Here is a 17,856-nt window from a genome sequence, read left to right on the forward strand (position 1 = left end):
GCATTGGCTAAGTTTCCCTTTCGTTCCCTGGCTTCATTTGAACCTCAAACTTTGTGAAGATTCCCCAGGGGGATTAAACAATATGAACTGGAACCAATCAAAATGTATTTTACAATATCTCTACTAAATATGTAAGTCCATTTCAAAAACAGAAATAGCCTAATATTATTGAAAAAACATACAGTGGAAAAAATATTCAGTTTCCAATGTACATGGATTTGAATATTGAAGTTATCAGGAGATGAAATAGTGCCATTTGAGTTGATATATTTATGCAAGCTTTGACTGAGCAGTTTTGCTACAGTGCACTGCTATTTGGAGGAAAAATCTGAAACTGCATCAGACAACCACTCTATTTCGTTCTAGAAAATAACTAGCAATTATAATTATTCACAATGTTTTCTGGCTCAGAATAAAAGTGGCATTGCACAAAATCATACTGAACATTCATCGTGATTAGAAAATACTCCACACCTTGAAGAGCAGTGAAGCCATAAGAATAATTTTAAATGCAAATTAAATTGAGGGGGTAGCAAAGGGAACAGAGAAAAGACAGTAAAACAAAGCCTTTCAATTTCCTCAAATTAGCAGGCTAATGTAATATAAAAAGCAGTTCCACTCAGATCTGTACTAAGACGTTTCATTTCATCATAATATAAAACAGCAGATCTATCACCTTTCTCTACTCTGTACTCTTGATTTCGAGGTTGAAGTGACAATTTGAAGCTGTTCGCTCTGGCTCACCAACTGGTTACATTGCTTAGTCTTATTTCAAGCCAGTAGGATGGAAAGAGATCAGTAATATTGGTAAGTACCTATCTGCTAACCTGAGCTTTTATTTTTATTTTTAATTCTTTTATATAGTGCCTTTGCTCTTTAGCAATGTACATCTACTGGGAAAAGCTTCATCATGTATTTTGCACAAAGCTACATACTATATAGAAATGTGATGATTCCTAGAGACTATTATATGCATATATCCCACAGAGAGTTAATACAAAAAAGTAGGAATATCACAGTGTGAGAGGCTTCTGGATAACTTGTGGCTTTTATGGCATCCTTGGAATATTTAATGCATTTAGTGCCTTTCTGAACTGTGCAAAACAGCCTTACCCAACACACAGCACCAGATAAAAATAGGAGTGATCTCTGAACAGTCTCATTATGACATTATTATTCATCTTACATTTACTGTAAAATACTTCATAGTCTCATTACTCTTGTGGTAAATAGTGAAAGGGGGTCCAGGTCAGTAAAAGTAAATTATTAGACAAAACAAAATGCTTCAATGAATCATTACAACACAATTCAGGTTTTCTGAGCTTCTGAAGGGGAAAGTGATCAAGATAAGAGCAAAAACCAAATTAATAAAGGAACTTGATATAGGATTGGGGTTTTTTTTGCTTTTTTTCCTTGGGAAAGTTTTATCAGGGGTTTATTCCTTCAGTGTTGAGGGTGTGGGGGAGTTGATAGTAGTGTCACCTTCTGTTGCTAAGTAACAACACCTCCTGGCCATTTTTATCAGATAAAGGAAGTCCAGTTGACGTTATGCATTATTCATCAGAGTTCCAATCAAACAATAAAAATTGTTTGCTTACACTGGGGACATTTTAGTAAGATCAAGGAAGCCCTCCCTGAAACTACAGGAGCTTCCACCACTGGCAGGCAGCTCTTGTTATTTGCAGTAAGTATCATTTGTTGTTCAGAATACTCCAATGAAGTGATATGTTGAAGAATTTTAGAAGTTTTCTCATTAGTATAGGTTTGTAAATTGAAAATGATTTCACATGTTGTTCCAAACAAATAGATTTATACTTTGGAATTCAAGACATTGCATGAAGTGAGGATCATTCTTTCACATCACCCTAAAAGAAATGCTCTGAAAGAGGAAGGACTATTGATCTCTTTTTTTAAAAAATGAAGGTTATTGGTGATATTTATATAGCTGCTTATACATCTATGCACACATGCTGGGAAAGATGCAAAGAAATGCCAGTGTATATATTTTCTGTACTGCTGGACTTTAAATATACAATATATATAATTGCTGTGTGAAGTGAAAGAAAATGCAGGAGGCAACAGGAAGGTAGGGAAAGGTTCATGATAATTGACATGTCAATGTGTGTCACACAAGAAACACCGTATTGCAGAGGAGAGGTTAACTCATAGACTACATACCATAAATGGGTTCAAGGGAATACTGCAATGAAAGGGTCAGCCAAGAATCAATGCTAAGAGTGCTTGACATTACACTGACAATACCTGTTATCAAACATGTTAAAAGCTGATGGTGTGAAGTTCTGCTGCTACTTTAAGTCAATGTAAGAAGGGGGCCAGGGGGAAGAGTTGGTTTTCTTGCCTTTCGGTGGAATGGCATACCTGCTGAAGTGCAATCTCTTTCCGTCCTGTCTGGTGAAATGTTTGTGTTTTAAACATAAATATTATTATCATTTGTTTTACTGTAGTGCCTAGAGGCCCTAATCAGGTTGGGATCTTGTTGCGCTAGGCATTATACAGCCATAAAGTAAAAGACGGCCACTGCCCCAAAGTCCTTACAATCTTAGCTTAAGACAGGATGCATCAGGTGGGTAAAACAAGTGTATGTTGTGGCGGGATGGAGGCTGTGGATGGGATATCACTGATAATTCTAGGAATCTTGTTTGTGTTTGGTATTTCTATTTTCCTCATATTTTCTTCAGCTGGGGATATGAAAAATTATTCTTTGAAACTAAAATCTGTGGTTTAAAAATATTCTATGCATGATGGTTTTAAATGCTTTTCCCCAGATGCACTCTGATATGCCAGATTGGGATGTTTTTTAAATACTGCATACAGAATTCTTTACTCAGAAAAAATCTGTGATTTTTATTTATATTTGTATGTTTGATATTTAGTTGTTTCCCCCCCCAGGAATTTGATTGATCACATCGCTTTGAAAAGAAAGGCGTATTGGCAACAAAAAGTTCCTCCAAGATGGACTATTTTTTGGATGTTGAGTCTGCTCACAGACTGATGTTATACAATCAAGGAGCTCAAGGTAAAAAACTTGAGATAGAAAATCAGAAATATAATTGTGTTACATATACCTCTATCCCGAAATAACGCGACCCAATATAACACGAATTCGGATACAATGTGGTAAAGCAGTGCTCGGGGAGGTGGGGCAGGGCTGAGCACTCCAGTGGATCAAAGCAAGTTTGATATAACATGGTTTCACCTATAACACGGTAAGATTTTTTGGCTCCCGAGGACAGCATTATATCGAGGTAGAGGTGTATATGGGGTCAAATTATGGCTGTTCGCTTGTAGGTGAACTGTTGAAGGGTAAGAAAGCACAGGGACACAAGACAGCCCCAAAACAGCGACACAAGAAGCCCAGGAAACAGTAAGTGGGTTGATTTTCTCCCTCTGAGCCTAAGAGCGATCCATTAAAGCAGCTGGCAGCACCATCAAAACCAAAGGGTTGAACATGTTTGGTGATGAGAGATCTCTCCCTTGGCACAACAGGTAGTGCAGGGAAGGTAGGGCTGAGATTTGTGCTACACCTCTTGTACAGATGCATCAAGTCCAGCTGCTGTGTATGGCTTTCTCTGGTCCCTTGGACTCATGAATAATAGCCTCCTCCACTCACTTCTTAGGCGTGACAAGTGCTTTCCCTCTAAAAGTGCCTCCTTCCTTCCAGTGCTCCAAATGCTATGCGATTAATACTTTGGTGCATAATCTTATTTCTAAGGCTCTAGCTGAGTAGCACAAATTATATAGGAAAACTCCAAAGTGTTCCACTGTACAACTTCCAAACAACATATTTGTACTAGTTCATTAACATCCGTTACAAAATGTGGGCCCAATAGCATAGCGACAGTAGAATAGATACAGGAGTTGGGTAACATTTTTCAAATAGATGTTTTAGTTGAAAAAAATTACTTTTTTTTTCAAAAGCAAAAACTTTTTAATTAAAAAACATTTTTTCTTAATTTTCTGCATTTTCTATGATACCTTAAAATTAAAAATTGGGGGTGATTTTAGTTTATACCTTTTTCCCCTTTTTGTCAGTGGCAAAATGGAAAACGGGGGGGAGGCAGAAAGAAGGAAAAAAGTAAAAGGGGAAGGAAGAGGGAGGAAATAAAACAAATAACTCAGGAGATGTTCCTTTTTGAAATCTAGGGTGAAAAAAGAACACTTTGAAATGTTTTGTGAAAAAACATCACCATTTTCCCACCATCTCTAATTTTTGGGAATCCAATGAGGATACCAAAGAAAGCCATTTACTGGGGAGGGACGGGGGAAGTGAAGGGGCGAGAGGCAAAAATATCTTCAGGAATAATATTTTAATAGTATAACTTAAAGGCATTATAAAAAACTGTGAGGTTGGTAAATGTAAGGTCCAAATCAGTGGTTCTCAACCTATTTACCATTGTGGGCCGCATATGCTACTCTCTTTGTGTTATGTGGGCTGCATCCACACACTATATATACCTCCTGTACGGCCCTGATGATGTCACATTGGCCCAGATGTGTGCTGATTTGGCTGCAAGCAGCTCACAAGCCACAGGTTGAGAACCCATGGTCCAAATAGCTCCATCCAGTTTCAGCCTTATTTTCATGTATTGCACTTTCACTTGAAAAGAAAGTCCAGGTTTTCTGTAACAAACTTTGTTCAGCTGCTAATCAAATGTACAGTTGTCAGGGTTCCCCACCCACTCTGAACGCTGGGGTACAGAGGTGGGGACCTGCATGAAAGACCCCCTACACTTATATTCTACCAGCTTAAGTTAAAACTTCCCCAAGGCACAAATTCCTTTCCTTGTCCTTGAACGGTATTGCTGCCACCACCAAGTGACTTACATAAAAATTCAGGGACGGGTCACTTGGAATCCCTATTTCCCCAAAATATCCCCCCAAGCCACTTCACCCCCTTTCCTGGAGAGGCTTGAGAATAATATACCAACTAATTGCCTTAGTAATGTGAGCACAGACCAGACCCTTTGTCTTCAGGACACTGAAATCAATTAGGTTCTTAAAAGAAGAACTTTATTATAAAGAAAAAAGTAAAATAATCACACCTTGAAAATAGGACGGAAGGTAACTTTACAGGGTAATAAAAAGATTTAAAACACAGAGGATTCCCCTCTGGGCTCAGCTTCACAGTTACAAAAAAGGAATAAAACTACCTCTGTAGCATAGGAAAAATTCACAAGCAAAAACAAAAGATAACCTAATGCATTTCCTTGCCCTACTTACAATTTCCATGGTTTTAGATGGATTATTCCAGATATATTTTCAGGAGATGTTATACCTGCTTGGCTTCTCCCTCCATCTGGAGAGGGAACAAACAAAGAGAACAACAAACAAATCCTCCCCCCCCCAGATTTGAAAGTATCTTCTTTCATCATTGGTCCTTCTGATCAGGTGCCAACTAGGTTATTTGAACTGCTTAACACCTTACAGGTAAGGTGATTCAGTACAGCTGCCAAGGAGGGATTTTATGCTACTGCATATATAAAGGTTGTTACCCTTCCCTCTATATTTATGACAATAGTCAAACTAATAGACACTGTACGCCACACCAGGTTAGATTTTTTAAGGTGAAATGCACTTTCCACCTGCATAAAACCCAAGCATTCGTGCTGTACACAGATGTGCACTACCCTCACCCCAGGATGTAAGTGTGGCACTGCTGCACAGCCAATTGCAGCTGCTATTCCAGTCAATGGGCTAGAATTTCATCTGCACGCCACCTACACAAGATGCACAGGGAAACCATTTAAAGGTAGATCTGCAGCTGTTCCCTTGTCCCATTGTAGCCTTCTGCATCAAACAGTGGTAATTCGGGATCTTAAGCACCTAGTAGGACCAAGCAAATAGATTGAAAGCTCCAAGGGCCAGAGGCCTGTTTTGTTGTGCTTTTAATTACTTCATCTCTAAAGTGCTATGCACACCTGAGTACTGTGATAGAAATAATAATAATAATAAATCATCCTGCATCAGTATGAGGACAGACCCCTTATGACTCCACAGAAAGGAAAACTGAAATTCAGAAATCTGTAACTTGCCTGACTTATTATCTTAGATTTCCATACCAATTGACAAACATCCCATGCACTGAATGGGGCAGATGTTCTGTGGAAAACAGTGTATCATAATGTATATGCACAAGAGGACCAAATTAAGATAGCACAGGCATTTCTTAGCTTCTGAGTGCTTGATTTTGAAATCTTAACTTTCCTTTAACATAGATTTTGTATGTAATTTTCTAACTTTTTAAAAAACAAACTAAAAAACCAGAACTTCCATCATGAAGAATTATCACCACATGGATCATCAGCAGGGTGGTGACCTTTAGACCCACCACACAGACCTCTATCCTTGAATTAAGGAAGGAACTGGTAGTGGTAGTAGGGTGTCTTCCTCTTTGTGGACAAGCACCAGTGGATTTCACAGCTATGTAATGACGGTAGAGGTATTGCGAGACTCAGGAATTCTGGGTTCAATGCCAGGTTCTGACAGGAGTGTGCTGATATATAGTGGTTATAGAACCTTCTGCCCTCTCCCCACCAGATCTCTGCCCTATTCTCCTTCCTAGACCCATGTCCCTTTGTCTGTCTGCTTTTATGCACCTCCTTGGTACCTGTCCCTTTCCTTCTCCACTTCTATTCCACTTGTTCCCCTCTGCTCCTATCTCCACCCTTCACCCAGGCTCCTGTCCTTATTATCTGTCTTCCACCCCATGCTCGTCAGATCTCTTCCCCACAGCTTTTGTAACCCTTTCCCCACCACCACCACCACCAACTTTTCCTCTATATTTGTGTAAGGCTGCTTGCTCCTGCTCCTCCTTTTCCCTGCCTGAGTTCCAGTAGGGGGAGCAGTGAAAGCACAACAGAAACAGTCTTGCCACTCTCGGTTCCAGTGACTGGGGCCACAGCAGTCTCTGGCAATAGCAGGGGCAGCCCTTGCCACTCTGGGCTGGAGCATGCTCCATCACTCTGTGGGGATGGTGCATACACATTCTGGTCAGCAATAGGAGCTGAGGGATGGAGCATTCCAGGTGCAGACAGAATCCTCGGAGAATTTAGCTGCCAGCCTTTAACAAGCTGCTATTGAGCATGAGTGAACTGAGATTTTCAGAGGTTCTAAATGTTGCCAATCTGGGCATATTGCCACAAACGGCAAAGAGAACATTCCCAGCACTAGGGTACCCCTTGCCAAATTTCAAGTCTGTCCTTCAAAGCATGGAGGCACTAGAGTTTCTCAATGTTACAGTTGTATGGTTTGGGTTTTGGTTTAATCCTGGGCAAAATAATGTATTTTTCCTTTACCTCATTCTTGGAAATGGCTAAGCCATTTTAACTGAAACTTTCTTTAAAAATTCAACCTGAAGCAGGCACCTAGCGTGAACATTTTAGTTCAAACAGTTAAAGTTTGGCAAAGTTATAAGCAACTGAAAACAGAATCTTATAATGGAAAACATTACACAACTTTAACTAGAGGTGTTGCTGCCAAATTCACCTAGAATGATTGCACGATGTTAAAATTTTGTCTCAAATCATACAATCAAAGAGTGTATTTGTATTTTTTTTAAACTGCATTTTGGTCAAGTCAAAAAGAGATGGCCATATTCTGTCAATAAATACACAGTGATCACAAATTAAATTATTACAGGTATTATTTTATTATTATTATTTTGTCTTATTTAAGTTATTACATTATAAACTGTAAATGGAGCGTACTATAGAATCAGGGCTTATTACTGTGAGAATATACGGTATTTATCCAGGAATCTTATGTATGTAAAACATTACTCACATATGACCAGTTATGCTCCTTTCTAATGCTCATACACATTCTCACTCTTTCTTCCCCTGTTAACTGCCCCTATTTCTCTAATCCTTAACATATTGTTCTTCAGAATTTGATTTTAAAAAGGAAATTAAAGTGAAAAGACAATAAATCAGTCATTCCACTCTCCATAATCCACATGCACATATAATCAGCAACTAATTGAACCCATAGCTTGCATGTGGCCATAGAAAAATACTCATAATTTGTATCTTTAATTTTTAAGTTCTTTTTAGAAATTCTTAGATCAAAACACAAAGAAAACTTCTGTCTGTGCTATGTACAGCTATTGTGAACTCTACACAAGGGGGAAAAGTGGCAAAAGGAGAGAATGCCAGTGATGAAACGCAGTCTAAGTGCAGCCAAACAGTTAATAGGCTCTTATTCTTACCTAATGAAAATTAGTAGATAATTATCCCATTCAATCAGCATCAGCTATATCCCAATTAAAATCAATTCATATATGTTCCCAAAGAAAAACTTATTTAAAATTTGCCCTACAAAATCTGTTTTTCCTCAAAAACTTAAGACTTCAACACAAAATATCATATATTTAGGGCAATTTCCAGATCACTGAAGTTTCTTTCAGTTATATACATCAAAAACACATCACTTTCTGTACAGTTAAAACTACACGGTTCAAGCTAAATATGTTAGTACATTGAGAAAATATTAGAAAATAAACAAAACAACTCAAGTAAGCTCCTCTGCCATTAGGAGATAACACAGCATTTTGCAAGTAATGATTCCTGAAGTCTTGTTGGAACAGAAATCAGAATGGTAGGTGTATTGCAAATAAATATTCATCTTTAAAATATTGTTATTAGAGCTGGTTAAAAATGAAAAAAAAAAGCAGTTTCACAAGAAACTTCAAACTTGTTTTCATTTCAAAAGGCTTGAAATGGATTGATGACTTTGGTGGGTGGTAGGAAATTTTTGTGATTTTTGTTTTTTAATTCCTAAAATTTGTCTAAAAAAATAGCAAAAATGTTATCAACGTGAGTATTAAAATTTTGTGTTGATCAAACACCAAGTTTTCAGTAAACAAAAAACCCAATAACATTTTGATAATTTCTAATTACAGTTTTGAAAAAGTCAAAAAGGCACAGCATTTTTCATGGAAAATGAAAATTTCAACAAGTCAACAACATTTTACAAAACAAACAAAAAATTGTAAAGGCCATTTATCTGTCAGTTCAAATAGATTGGTAAAACAAATCTGACCAGCTCTAATTGTAATTTAACATACTGAATTTAATCTTTTAAGTAACCATGAATGTGCAATATCTAGTTTCAAATATGTCCCTCTGCCCTTCCCAATGTTTCTATGTGAAGTGCTTTGAAATCATGGAGGAAAGAGTCCATCTAATTTCTAACTATATATGTCCTGGATATAGGGACATTTTTATTTAGAAAACTACTAGCATTTATTAATTTAAAAATTGCTCCCTATGAATATTTTCCAATATTTAATTAAATGCCATTGTTTCCATGAATGTTCCTGTCAGTAAATTTGTTTACAAAAATTTGCACAGAAGAGCTGGAAACATGGTAGATGCAAACCATTTAAAAATTTGAATAAATAGTCAAGGAAACATTTTTTGTAGTATTTACCCAGCTGTAGTCAAAGTGAATATGCGCCAGACACAAGGATTTAGAGCTAGCTAGGCAAAAATTGAATTCCAAACAAGTGAGCAGAAAAGCCCACATTTTATTCTTTGTTTACAATAAATACAAACTCATCTTTGGACACATCTTTCCACCTCCATCCATCACTCAGTATGTTAACTGCAGCAAACAGATTCCATCTTTCAGCTCTGTAAGGATGGCATCAGCAGGAAATTATTTAATGAAGGGTCTGATTCTGGAAGATGCTGAATGTCCTCAACTCCCACTGAAATCAAAGTTGCAGGCTCAGGCCACTAAGTTGAACCTTTGTTTAGTGTGTTGTTTCACCAGATGAAACTATGCTTACTATAAAATAAAAGTTTTCAATGGTCTCTAAGAATGTGATCCAACTCCCACTGAAGTGAATGGGAATAATTCTACTCACTTTCCAAAAGTCATGCCCTAAATTTGTTTTAATGACTATTTTTACAATGTTTATTTTGCAAATGAAAAATGCTTTCCTAACTGAAGAACTGATGATACTGTATACAATATTTCCAGCGCAGAGGGTAATTTTCTTTCATCCTCATTACTGTTAATTCCTGTTGATTGGCTGTTACAGTTTACAGTCCACTACAAATGTTTGCTTTATCATAATCTAAATGTTTGAAATTACTAAATATATTCCAACTCTTGACTTATGCTTTGATCTTACAAATCAAAATGCTCGATTAAAAATTGGCATGAAATTTGAAAAGAACATATTTTTTAAAAAACAGCTCGGCCCATAACAGAAATAGATGCTACTTTCATTGTGGTCGGCCATATGATTCTGTAAAATGAACTTATACTGTAGCAGCTTTTGTTAAATTTAGTTAATAATGTACTGTCATGGCTAAACCTGATAGTTATTGGACATTTGAGACTTGCTGATTGACAGACATTAAATAGAAACCTAGCATTAACTGCTGAAGGAAATAATATCAGCTAGAGGACTACAGAATTGGCCCTAAATTGCTAGTGATCACATTCTCAACCAGCCAGTAGAAAAATGCAGTTTTATTATTAGTCATTTGTAATATGGTAGCACCTAGGTACTCCAGCCAAGATGGAAGAGGACAAGTGGTGGGTACATTGTATTAGGCTTTGTCCATACATACAGCAAGAGTCATCTCAGACCTGAAGTGTTTAGAATCTAAATAGACAAGACAGGAAGGGTCAGAGGGAAAAAAGTATCATTATCCATATTTTAGAGATGGGAAACTGAAGCACAGATAGATTATATGACTTGCCTTGGTCATATCAGCATCAGGGCAGCATCAAGAATCTCCACCCAGGCCACCAGGTCAGGCTCTTAGGGACAAGATGGATAATGGGTTTTCCCTAATATATATATTATGGAATTCATGGTGTTGGTTTGTTTTTTTAATCCCCTAAATGATTTTGGATTTTGTTACCTATATGCATCTCTCCCCAGGATATCCTGAGATCAGCAGAGACACTCAAGCTGGAGTTCCCTCAATATATACAAGAGTTAATCTTCTTCTGACTTTTTTTATTCTCTGTTTTGCTTTGCTGCTAAAGAAAAAAGGGGGCTGAGGTACATGTATTTCTGGTATGTTATCAGTGTTGTATTTGATTTTTTATTTGATGATTGATTGAAGAGAGGATAGGCACTGCATCTTATATGTGCATTAATAATGATAAAATGACATTAAAAGTATTATTATTAAAGTTATAAATCAAGTTTTGAGTTAGCTTGTGCAACCTTAATTTGATTCTCTTGTGCATGTGCATTATAATACAGTCTTTATTAACGTGATCACATACTATTTTTCCACATTTTCCCACCCCACCTGCATCTCTACAATCAGTGCACACACAGGACAGACAGTGCTCAATGAGCAGCTATTCAATTTTTGTGTTCTCCTCATTGTTTTGTTAATTATGCCTTATTTATTATTATTATATTATATTCAAGCCCTGCTTTGATATTAATTATTAATATCCTCATGGGCTTTGGCACATTACTATTACTATAGTAGAGTCCTTCCTTCCCATTAAAAAAAAATAATTTTTTTCAATTGTCCCTGTTAGGGTATATATTATTATTCCCAGTTTATAGATTGGAAACTGAGGCACAGAGAGTAAGATCCAAGTATTCACTAATTTTGGGGGCCCAATTTGAAACAATTGGGATGTGATTTTTCAGAGTGCTTAGCATTATATAGCATTCTATATCTTCAAAGCACAGCCCCTACTGACTTCCATTTCAGCTCTGAGTGCTCAGGGCTTCTACAAATCAGACCCCGGGGTACCAAATTGGGGACCCTCAAAATGAGGAACACCGAATTAGTGACCATGTCTGAAAAGTTGTGTCAAATGACTTACCCAGCATCACACAGGAACTCTGTTGCAGAGGCAGGGACAGAATCCAATTCTTTGGCACAGCTTTCAACTGTCTTAACCGTGAGAGCATCTTTTCTCTTCCCCTGCCTCATTTACTACTATACATGTTCCAAATTCAACATCAAATGAGGCAGAGGTTCTACTGAGAATAGCCTCCTTCTCTGCACAACCTTGCTCTACCCCCAGAGCAGATCTGTCCTGTGCACTGAATGAGACAGGGCCAACTTCTACTGGCGAAAGAGACACCAGCATATTAGCGAGACAAGGTGTCTCTTTCGCCAGTAGAAGTTGGCCCAATAAAAAATATTATCTCACCCACGTCGTCTCCCTGATTAGCTAGTGAGAGTCGATAGGATCACAGTCTAAGATAATATGGTTGCACGCATTGTCAGATAATACCACTAAACCACCTCAGAAATATTAAAGCTCTGTGTCAACATTTATTAGATTTAAGACTATAAGATAGTCAAATATCTCTTGACTATACCTAACAGTACAACCATGGAAAAGTGTTCAGAGTGCCTCAGCATATTAATAGCATCTACTGCCATGAAGCGTAACAGACAAGAACAGTTTGTATTTTCAGGGGTGAGTGAAGGAACTGTCCTAAAATAACTTAACCCTGCTAAAGTCATAATGGCTGCCCATAGAGCTACTGCTACCCTGACATCTTTTGGAATTGCTGTCACAAAGAGCAATCTTTAGAACTACAGATGGGCACAAGCTGTGAAAGTTGGCATCTGGTTCTGAACTTCCCAAAAGTTCAGGAGCATTCAGACTTGGGTTCGATTTTCAGCCAATTATATAGATAGGCTTGAGCCACAAAGAGAGATTCAGATTTCTGTCTAGGCTCAAACTTCCCAATAATTTAGGAGTAGGTGAGTTTCAGATCTGAAGTTCAGGTACATGCCCATCTCTATTTTCAAATTCCTGTGCATTTTGAACAGAAGGAAACTGAACAGCACGACTTGTTCTATGACATTGGTATTTGGATAAACTATCCTTGTCCTACCTCACTGCTTTGGAAGGGATGGGGGAGACTTAAAACACAACAGGAAAGTAGGTTTTTGTTTGGTCAACCATACCAATGACTAATTCAGAATAAAATAATTTAGAGAAATGAACAACTTACTGGCTACAAGTAGTTCAGATACTTTCTTTGAGGAAAGATGGGTCGATTGGAATGAACTGACCCAATAAATAATAATATACACCTCTACCCAGCTATAACGCTGTCCTCGGGAGCCAAAAAATCTTAGTGCATTATAGATGAAACTGCGTTATATCGAACTTGCTTTGATACGCCCAAGTGCGCAGCCCCACCCCACCTGGGACATTGCTTTACCGTGTTATATCCGAATTCATGTTATATCGGGTCGTGTTATATCAGGGTAGAGGTGTACATTTTATAATAACCATGTGGATACCTACTGTAACTCAATTCAACTCCACTGAATTCCCTCATCTTTCATATTTCTCATCTCTTTTACTATTTATGTGAGAAAATAATTTGTGTGGTCTATTATTCTGTTTATCTTTAATGATGTTAGCATTTGTTATTATTATTATTTTGTTTAAAAGTACCATATAGAGATTCCAACTGAGATTGGAGAACCAATGTGCTAAACAGTCTAAGAGACAGCCCCTGCCATTTAAATAGACAAGACAGAAAAGAGAAGGAGACAGGAAGTATTCTCTTTATTTTACAGCTGGAGAACTGGGTCACCGATATTTGCCCCCCGCCACAGAGAATGTTTGCAGCAAAACTAGCAATTAAACCTAGATCTCCTGAGTCCCAGTCCAATGCCTTAACCACAAAACCATTTGTTGTTTCTAAAAATAAGATTAAGGGCATTTATGCTTTATAGATACAGAGCAAAATATTCAAAAGTGCCAAAAGGCTGTAGAAGCCTATATCCCAAGCTATTAGACCCAAATCCCAAAATGTATTTAGGCACCTAATTCCCATTGATTTCAATGGGAGTTAGGCATCCAAATACCTTTGAAGATCTGGGCCTAAGTCACTTTTATAAATGAAACTGAGGCTCCTAGGTCACTTAGGCACTTAAAAATATATTACCTATAAATGGTTCCATTTTTGTCAGTGTGTTTGTCCACAGAAAGGAAAATTTATGCATACATAGAGGTTGGGGAGTTAAGCAGTTCAGTCTTGTGGCAGCCTTTCCAACAATGAAGAGGGTCTTAGTTCGATATTCCCCAAATCTGACCTTATAAACAGAACTTTCAAGGAGCTTTGCACATCCCAAAATACTGTCAAAAGTTTTCAACTACTCTAGGAGCTGGTGCATGTTGTGGTTGGTCCTCACATTGCTGCTTTTTCTTTCCCCACTTACAGGAAGGGGGGCGGGGAGGTGTGGAAGAAGCAAAGTTTTCTTTTCATATTGAGGATTATATGGAACGAGCATAAATATTAGAACACGAACTGATTAAGAGGAAAAGCGAGTCCCTCTCCAGCAATTGTAATGTCAGGTCCCCTTAGAGTCACAGCCTGTCCTGTTTCACCGCCTCCTCAAAGCTGTACTAGCAGCCACCGGTGCTGTCATTCCCACCTCCGCGTGCCTCAGCAGCCTGGCCGCTTGCCCGGGGAAGAGGGGTGTGTGTGTGTGTGTGTGTGTGTGTGTGTGTGTGTGTGTGTGTGTGTGTGTGTGTGTGTGTCTCCCACACTTGCACCCCCTCGCTCCCCCAAGCAGACACTTCCGTCACACAACGCTCCCAGCCCCGAATCAATGGGGCGGTGCTGAGGTTCCCTCGCTACCCCACTGGCCATTCCAGTCACCAGCCAGTAATTGTTGGCGATAATCAGCTCACGGTAGCCCTGGGACATTGCCCTCCCCGCTGGGGGGGCGCTGTGCGGCGCCTGCAGGTGACCCCTGGCCCTGCCCCCTCCGCCTGTGCTGGGGCTGCAGGGAGAGGGGCTGGCAGGGCAGCGTTTCCCGATCTCGCTGCTCCAGTCCAGAGATCCTTAACGGGTTTTCCCTCCCTCTCCCTCTTTCTCTCTTTTCCTCTCTTTCCCCTTCCTCTGCTCCCCCTCCCCCTCCTCTGTGTGTGCGCCTCTTCCTCTTCCCTCCCTCCTTCTCCTCTTTCCCACCCCACCTCGCTCGCCTTTCTCCCTCGCCAGCTCGCCGGGCGACCCTGCTCACCGTACCCACATTAATGGCGGCATCTTCCGAGGAGGAGATAGACCGGAGACCCATCAGGAGAGTCAGGTCCAAGAGTGACACCCCTTACCTCGCAGAGGCCAGGATCTCCTTCAATCTTGGGAGAGGTAAGAGCGACCCCTCTCCCTGTCCATCCCCCCTCCCGTGCACACACACCGACACACGCCCCAATGCTCATCCCTTCCCTGGCACCCACCCCTTCCCATCCTGCTGCTGCTGCTGCTGCTCTCCACTCTGCCTCTTTGTGTCTGCTGGGTGCAGGGCGCTGCCGAAGGTATGTGAAACCCTGACATGTCACGGTCACACAAGCATTTCTCCCCTCCCTTCGCTCCCCAGCTGCAAGATACTGGTGCAATACAAAATGAACTGGCGGGAGGGGGCAGCATGCATGGGCAGGAGGGGAGGACTAAGACGTGGTGGTGGCAGCGTTCAGTTCCTGTCATGGAGTAAGCAAGCAGTGCAGTAATTTCCCCCTCGAAGTTTTTTTTTGGGGGAGGGGGGAGGGAAAAGAGACCTACACCGTACCACAATCACCCCTAATATATCTTTCCTCATTTATCTCCCATTTGGGTCTAGATACCTAACTCTCCCCAGACATTCCCTCCATCTATCCTCCTCCCAGCTTTCCAGAATGTCCTCTCTTTTCACACCTCATTCTTTCCCCAGACTCTTCATTCTCTCTTCCCTTTCCCCCAAAGACCTTATTCCCCACCCCTTTCCTCAAACTCTTCCCTTTTCCTCTATGCCCCTTATTCTCCCTCCAAACCTCTCACTTGGCCCCTCAAACCACTTAGTCTCCCTATCCTCTGCCTCCAAACTACTCTCCCCGCAAAAGCTGCCTCCTCTTTCTCTACCAAATAGCCCTACATCCCTCATTCTTTCTTCCTTTCCTTTCCCCAAACATCCCTCCTCCTATTACCATGCTCCTCCTTCCCCATCTGTCCTCCAACCCTCTTTACTCCCAAATCCCCCTTTCCTCTTCCCTGTCCCCAACACCTATTTCCCTCCTCCCAAATTTCCTTCTCACCTCCCTCTCCCTGCAAACTCTCATTCTCCCTTCCCTCAAGCCCCTAATTCTCTTTCTGTCCTCTCCAATAATACTCTCTCTCCCCGCAACCCTACATCTCTCTCTGCAGACTCTTCATTCTATTCTTCCTTTCCTCAACCCCTAGAATCCCTTCCCTTTCTCATAGCCCATCATTCTTTTCCCTCCCCGTCAAACTACTTTTCCTTCCGCCTTCTCACCAGTCTCCTCTTCTGCCCAAATGCATTCATTCCTCCCCTGAAATCACCCCCATTGTCCCATTTATAATTCCTCCAGTCTTTCCTCCCATGCCTCTGTCCCCAAGATTAGTCTGAAACTTACACTTATATCCTTCCCACTCTCTCTGCCCCATGAGATCCCATGTTCTCTCACAATCACCCTGACATTCCCTCTCTCTGCCCCTCAATGTGTCACATCCTTCCTATTTGCTCCACCTTTCCCAGGTCTTCTCTCATCCCTCCAGCTCCCCAAATTCACCCCTCTTCTTTCTGCATCCATCCTTCATCTCTTCCCCCCACCCCCGCCACATAGACACTGCCCCCAGAGCTGCCCTCCAGCTCCTTTTTCACCTCTCTTCTTTCTGTCTCCCTGTCCTTGAGGTCCTCCAACATTATGCCTGTTCCCTCCCAGATCCCCTTTCACATTACTCCTGCCATCCTCAAGGTCCTTTCCCACCAGGCCTGTTCCCCTCCCCTCTCCATTGGGCCATTCCTCTCCTCAGGGTCTCCTGCCCATGGTGATCCTCCCTTTACCTGCCCTCAAAAGTGAGGAAAGGAGGAGACAGCTGCTCCTGGGTGGTTACTCAGTTTCCTCCAGACCAGACCAGGCTCCCCTTGCATAGGAGAGAGGGAATTGAGATAACTTTAGAGAGGAATCTCAGCTTCAGTCTCCTGACTTTCCCACCAGGGTACACTGAAGTAACCCTACTGGCAGGATCCGACAATGCAACTCCCTTTTTCAGAAGAGTCCCTCAATTCAACAGCTCACTGTGGGAAGAGAGTTTGACTGAGAGCTCCTGCTTCCTATGTTGCAGTCTCTCTCCCTTCCTCCTCAGCAGGTTGCAAATTGGAGGTGATAAAGATGTAGTTGTTTTCTCCTCCAGACTGAAAGTTGGTGCGGGACAGATTCATCCACTTTGTCCTCACTATAATTACACCCTTGGTAACTAGTAATATGCAGGTTGTGTTTACCATTGACTGTGACTGGTTGATTATGTTGTTTGCAGTATGATTATCCCTTTCTGGTCATGATTAGTTTTTAAAAAAATATTATTCAAGCTTTAGGTTGGCTGGGTGACATTTCAAGGCAGGAGTTAGAAAGTGATGCCAGTAGGTGGCATTGATTTTAAGGAACTGAAAGTGAAAACAGACAAGACGTAGGGGTGTGGGGAGGGGTTGGTGGAGTGTAGGAAGTGATGAAGTGTAAATGAAAACAGGCTGTGCATGGTTACTTGATTTCTGAAAGTAACTCCATGTTGGCCTTCACTGTCACATAGATAGATTATCAGTTGAGAGGAAGGTACCTTCAGGTCACCTAGTGCCTCACATTTCTACACAGAGTTGGACTTGCAGTCATTACTACAGCAAGTCCTGGAAGGTCAGGTAGAATGCTACTCTTTCTTTCTTCTGTAATTCCTATGAAAACTGGATAAGTACATTTAGTTCCCTTTTTAATTTCTGTGTTTTAAAGCTCCATTTCTAACATCTCAGGAATGGACTTCCTTTAAAGGGAATAATTCAAAGAAGTAGCACTGGAAAGATTTGTGAAGAAACAGAATAA

At 40.4% G+C, this 17,856-nt stretch overlaps 1 protein-coding gene across 4 annotated transcripts in view; it reads left to right on the forward strand.

The window, feature by feature from the left end:
• The first annotated feature begins 753 nt into the window (after positions 1–753).
• The window catches only part of PHACTR1 (phosphatase and actin regulator 1), a 426,275-nt gene continuing 409,172 nt past the window's right edge, over positions 754–17,856 (forward strand). For 3 of the 4 annotated variants that reach the window (XR_005594204.1, XM_039525218.1, XM_039525220.1), the window contains exons 1-3: positions 754–807; positions 2,911–3,037; positions 14,993–15,139. Coding sequence is in view for 3 of the 4 variants with exons in the window: in XM_039525218.1 (XP_039381152.1) it covers positions 2,974–3,037; positions 14,993–15,139 (211 nt within the window). In the remaining variant the exon portion in view is untranslated. Of the gene's footprint in view, positions 808–1,623; positions 1,685–2,910; positions 3,038–14,992; positions 15,140–17,856 lie in introns of those variants that run through there. The other variant, XM_039525219.1, reaches the window with a different exon arrangement.

This window comes from Mauremys reevesii, linkage group 2 (assembly GCF_016161935.1).
Source record: "Mauremys reevesii isolate NIE-2019 linkage group 2, ASM1616193v1, whole genome shotgun sequence".
Classification (NCBI taxonomy): domain Eukaryota; kingdom Metazoa; phylum Chordata; order Testudines; family Geoemydidae; genus Mauremys; species Mauremys reevesii.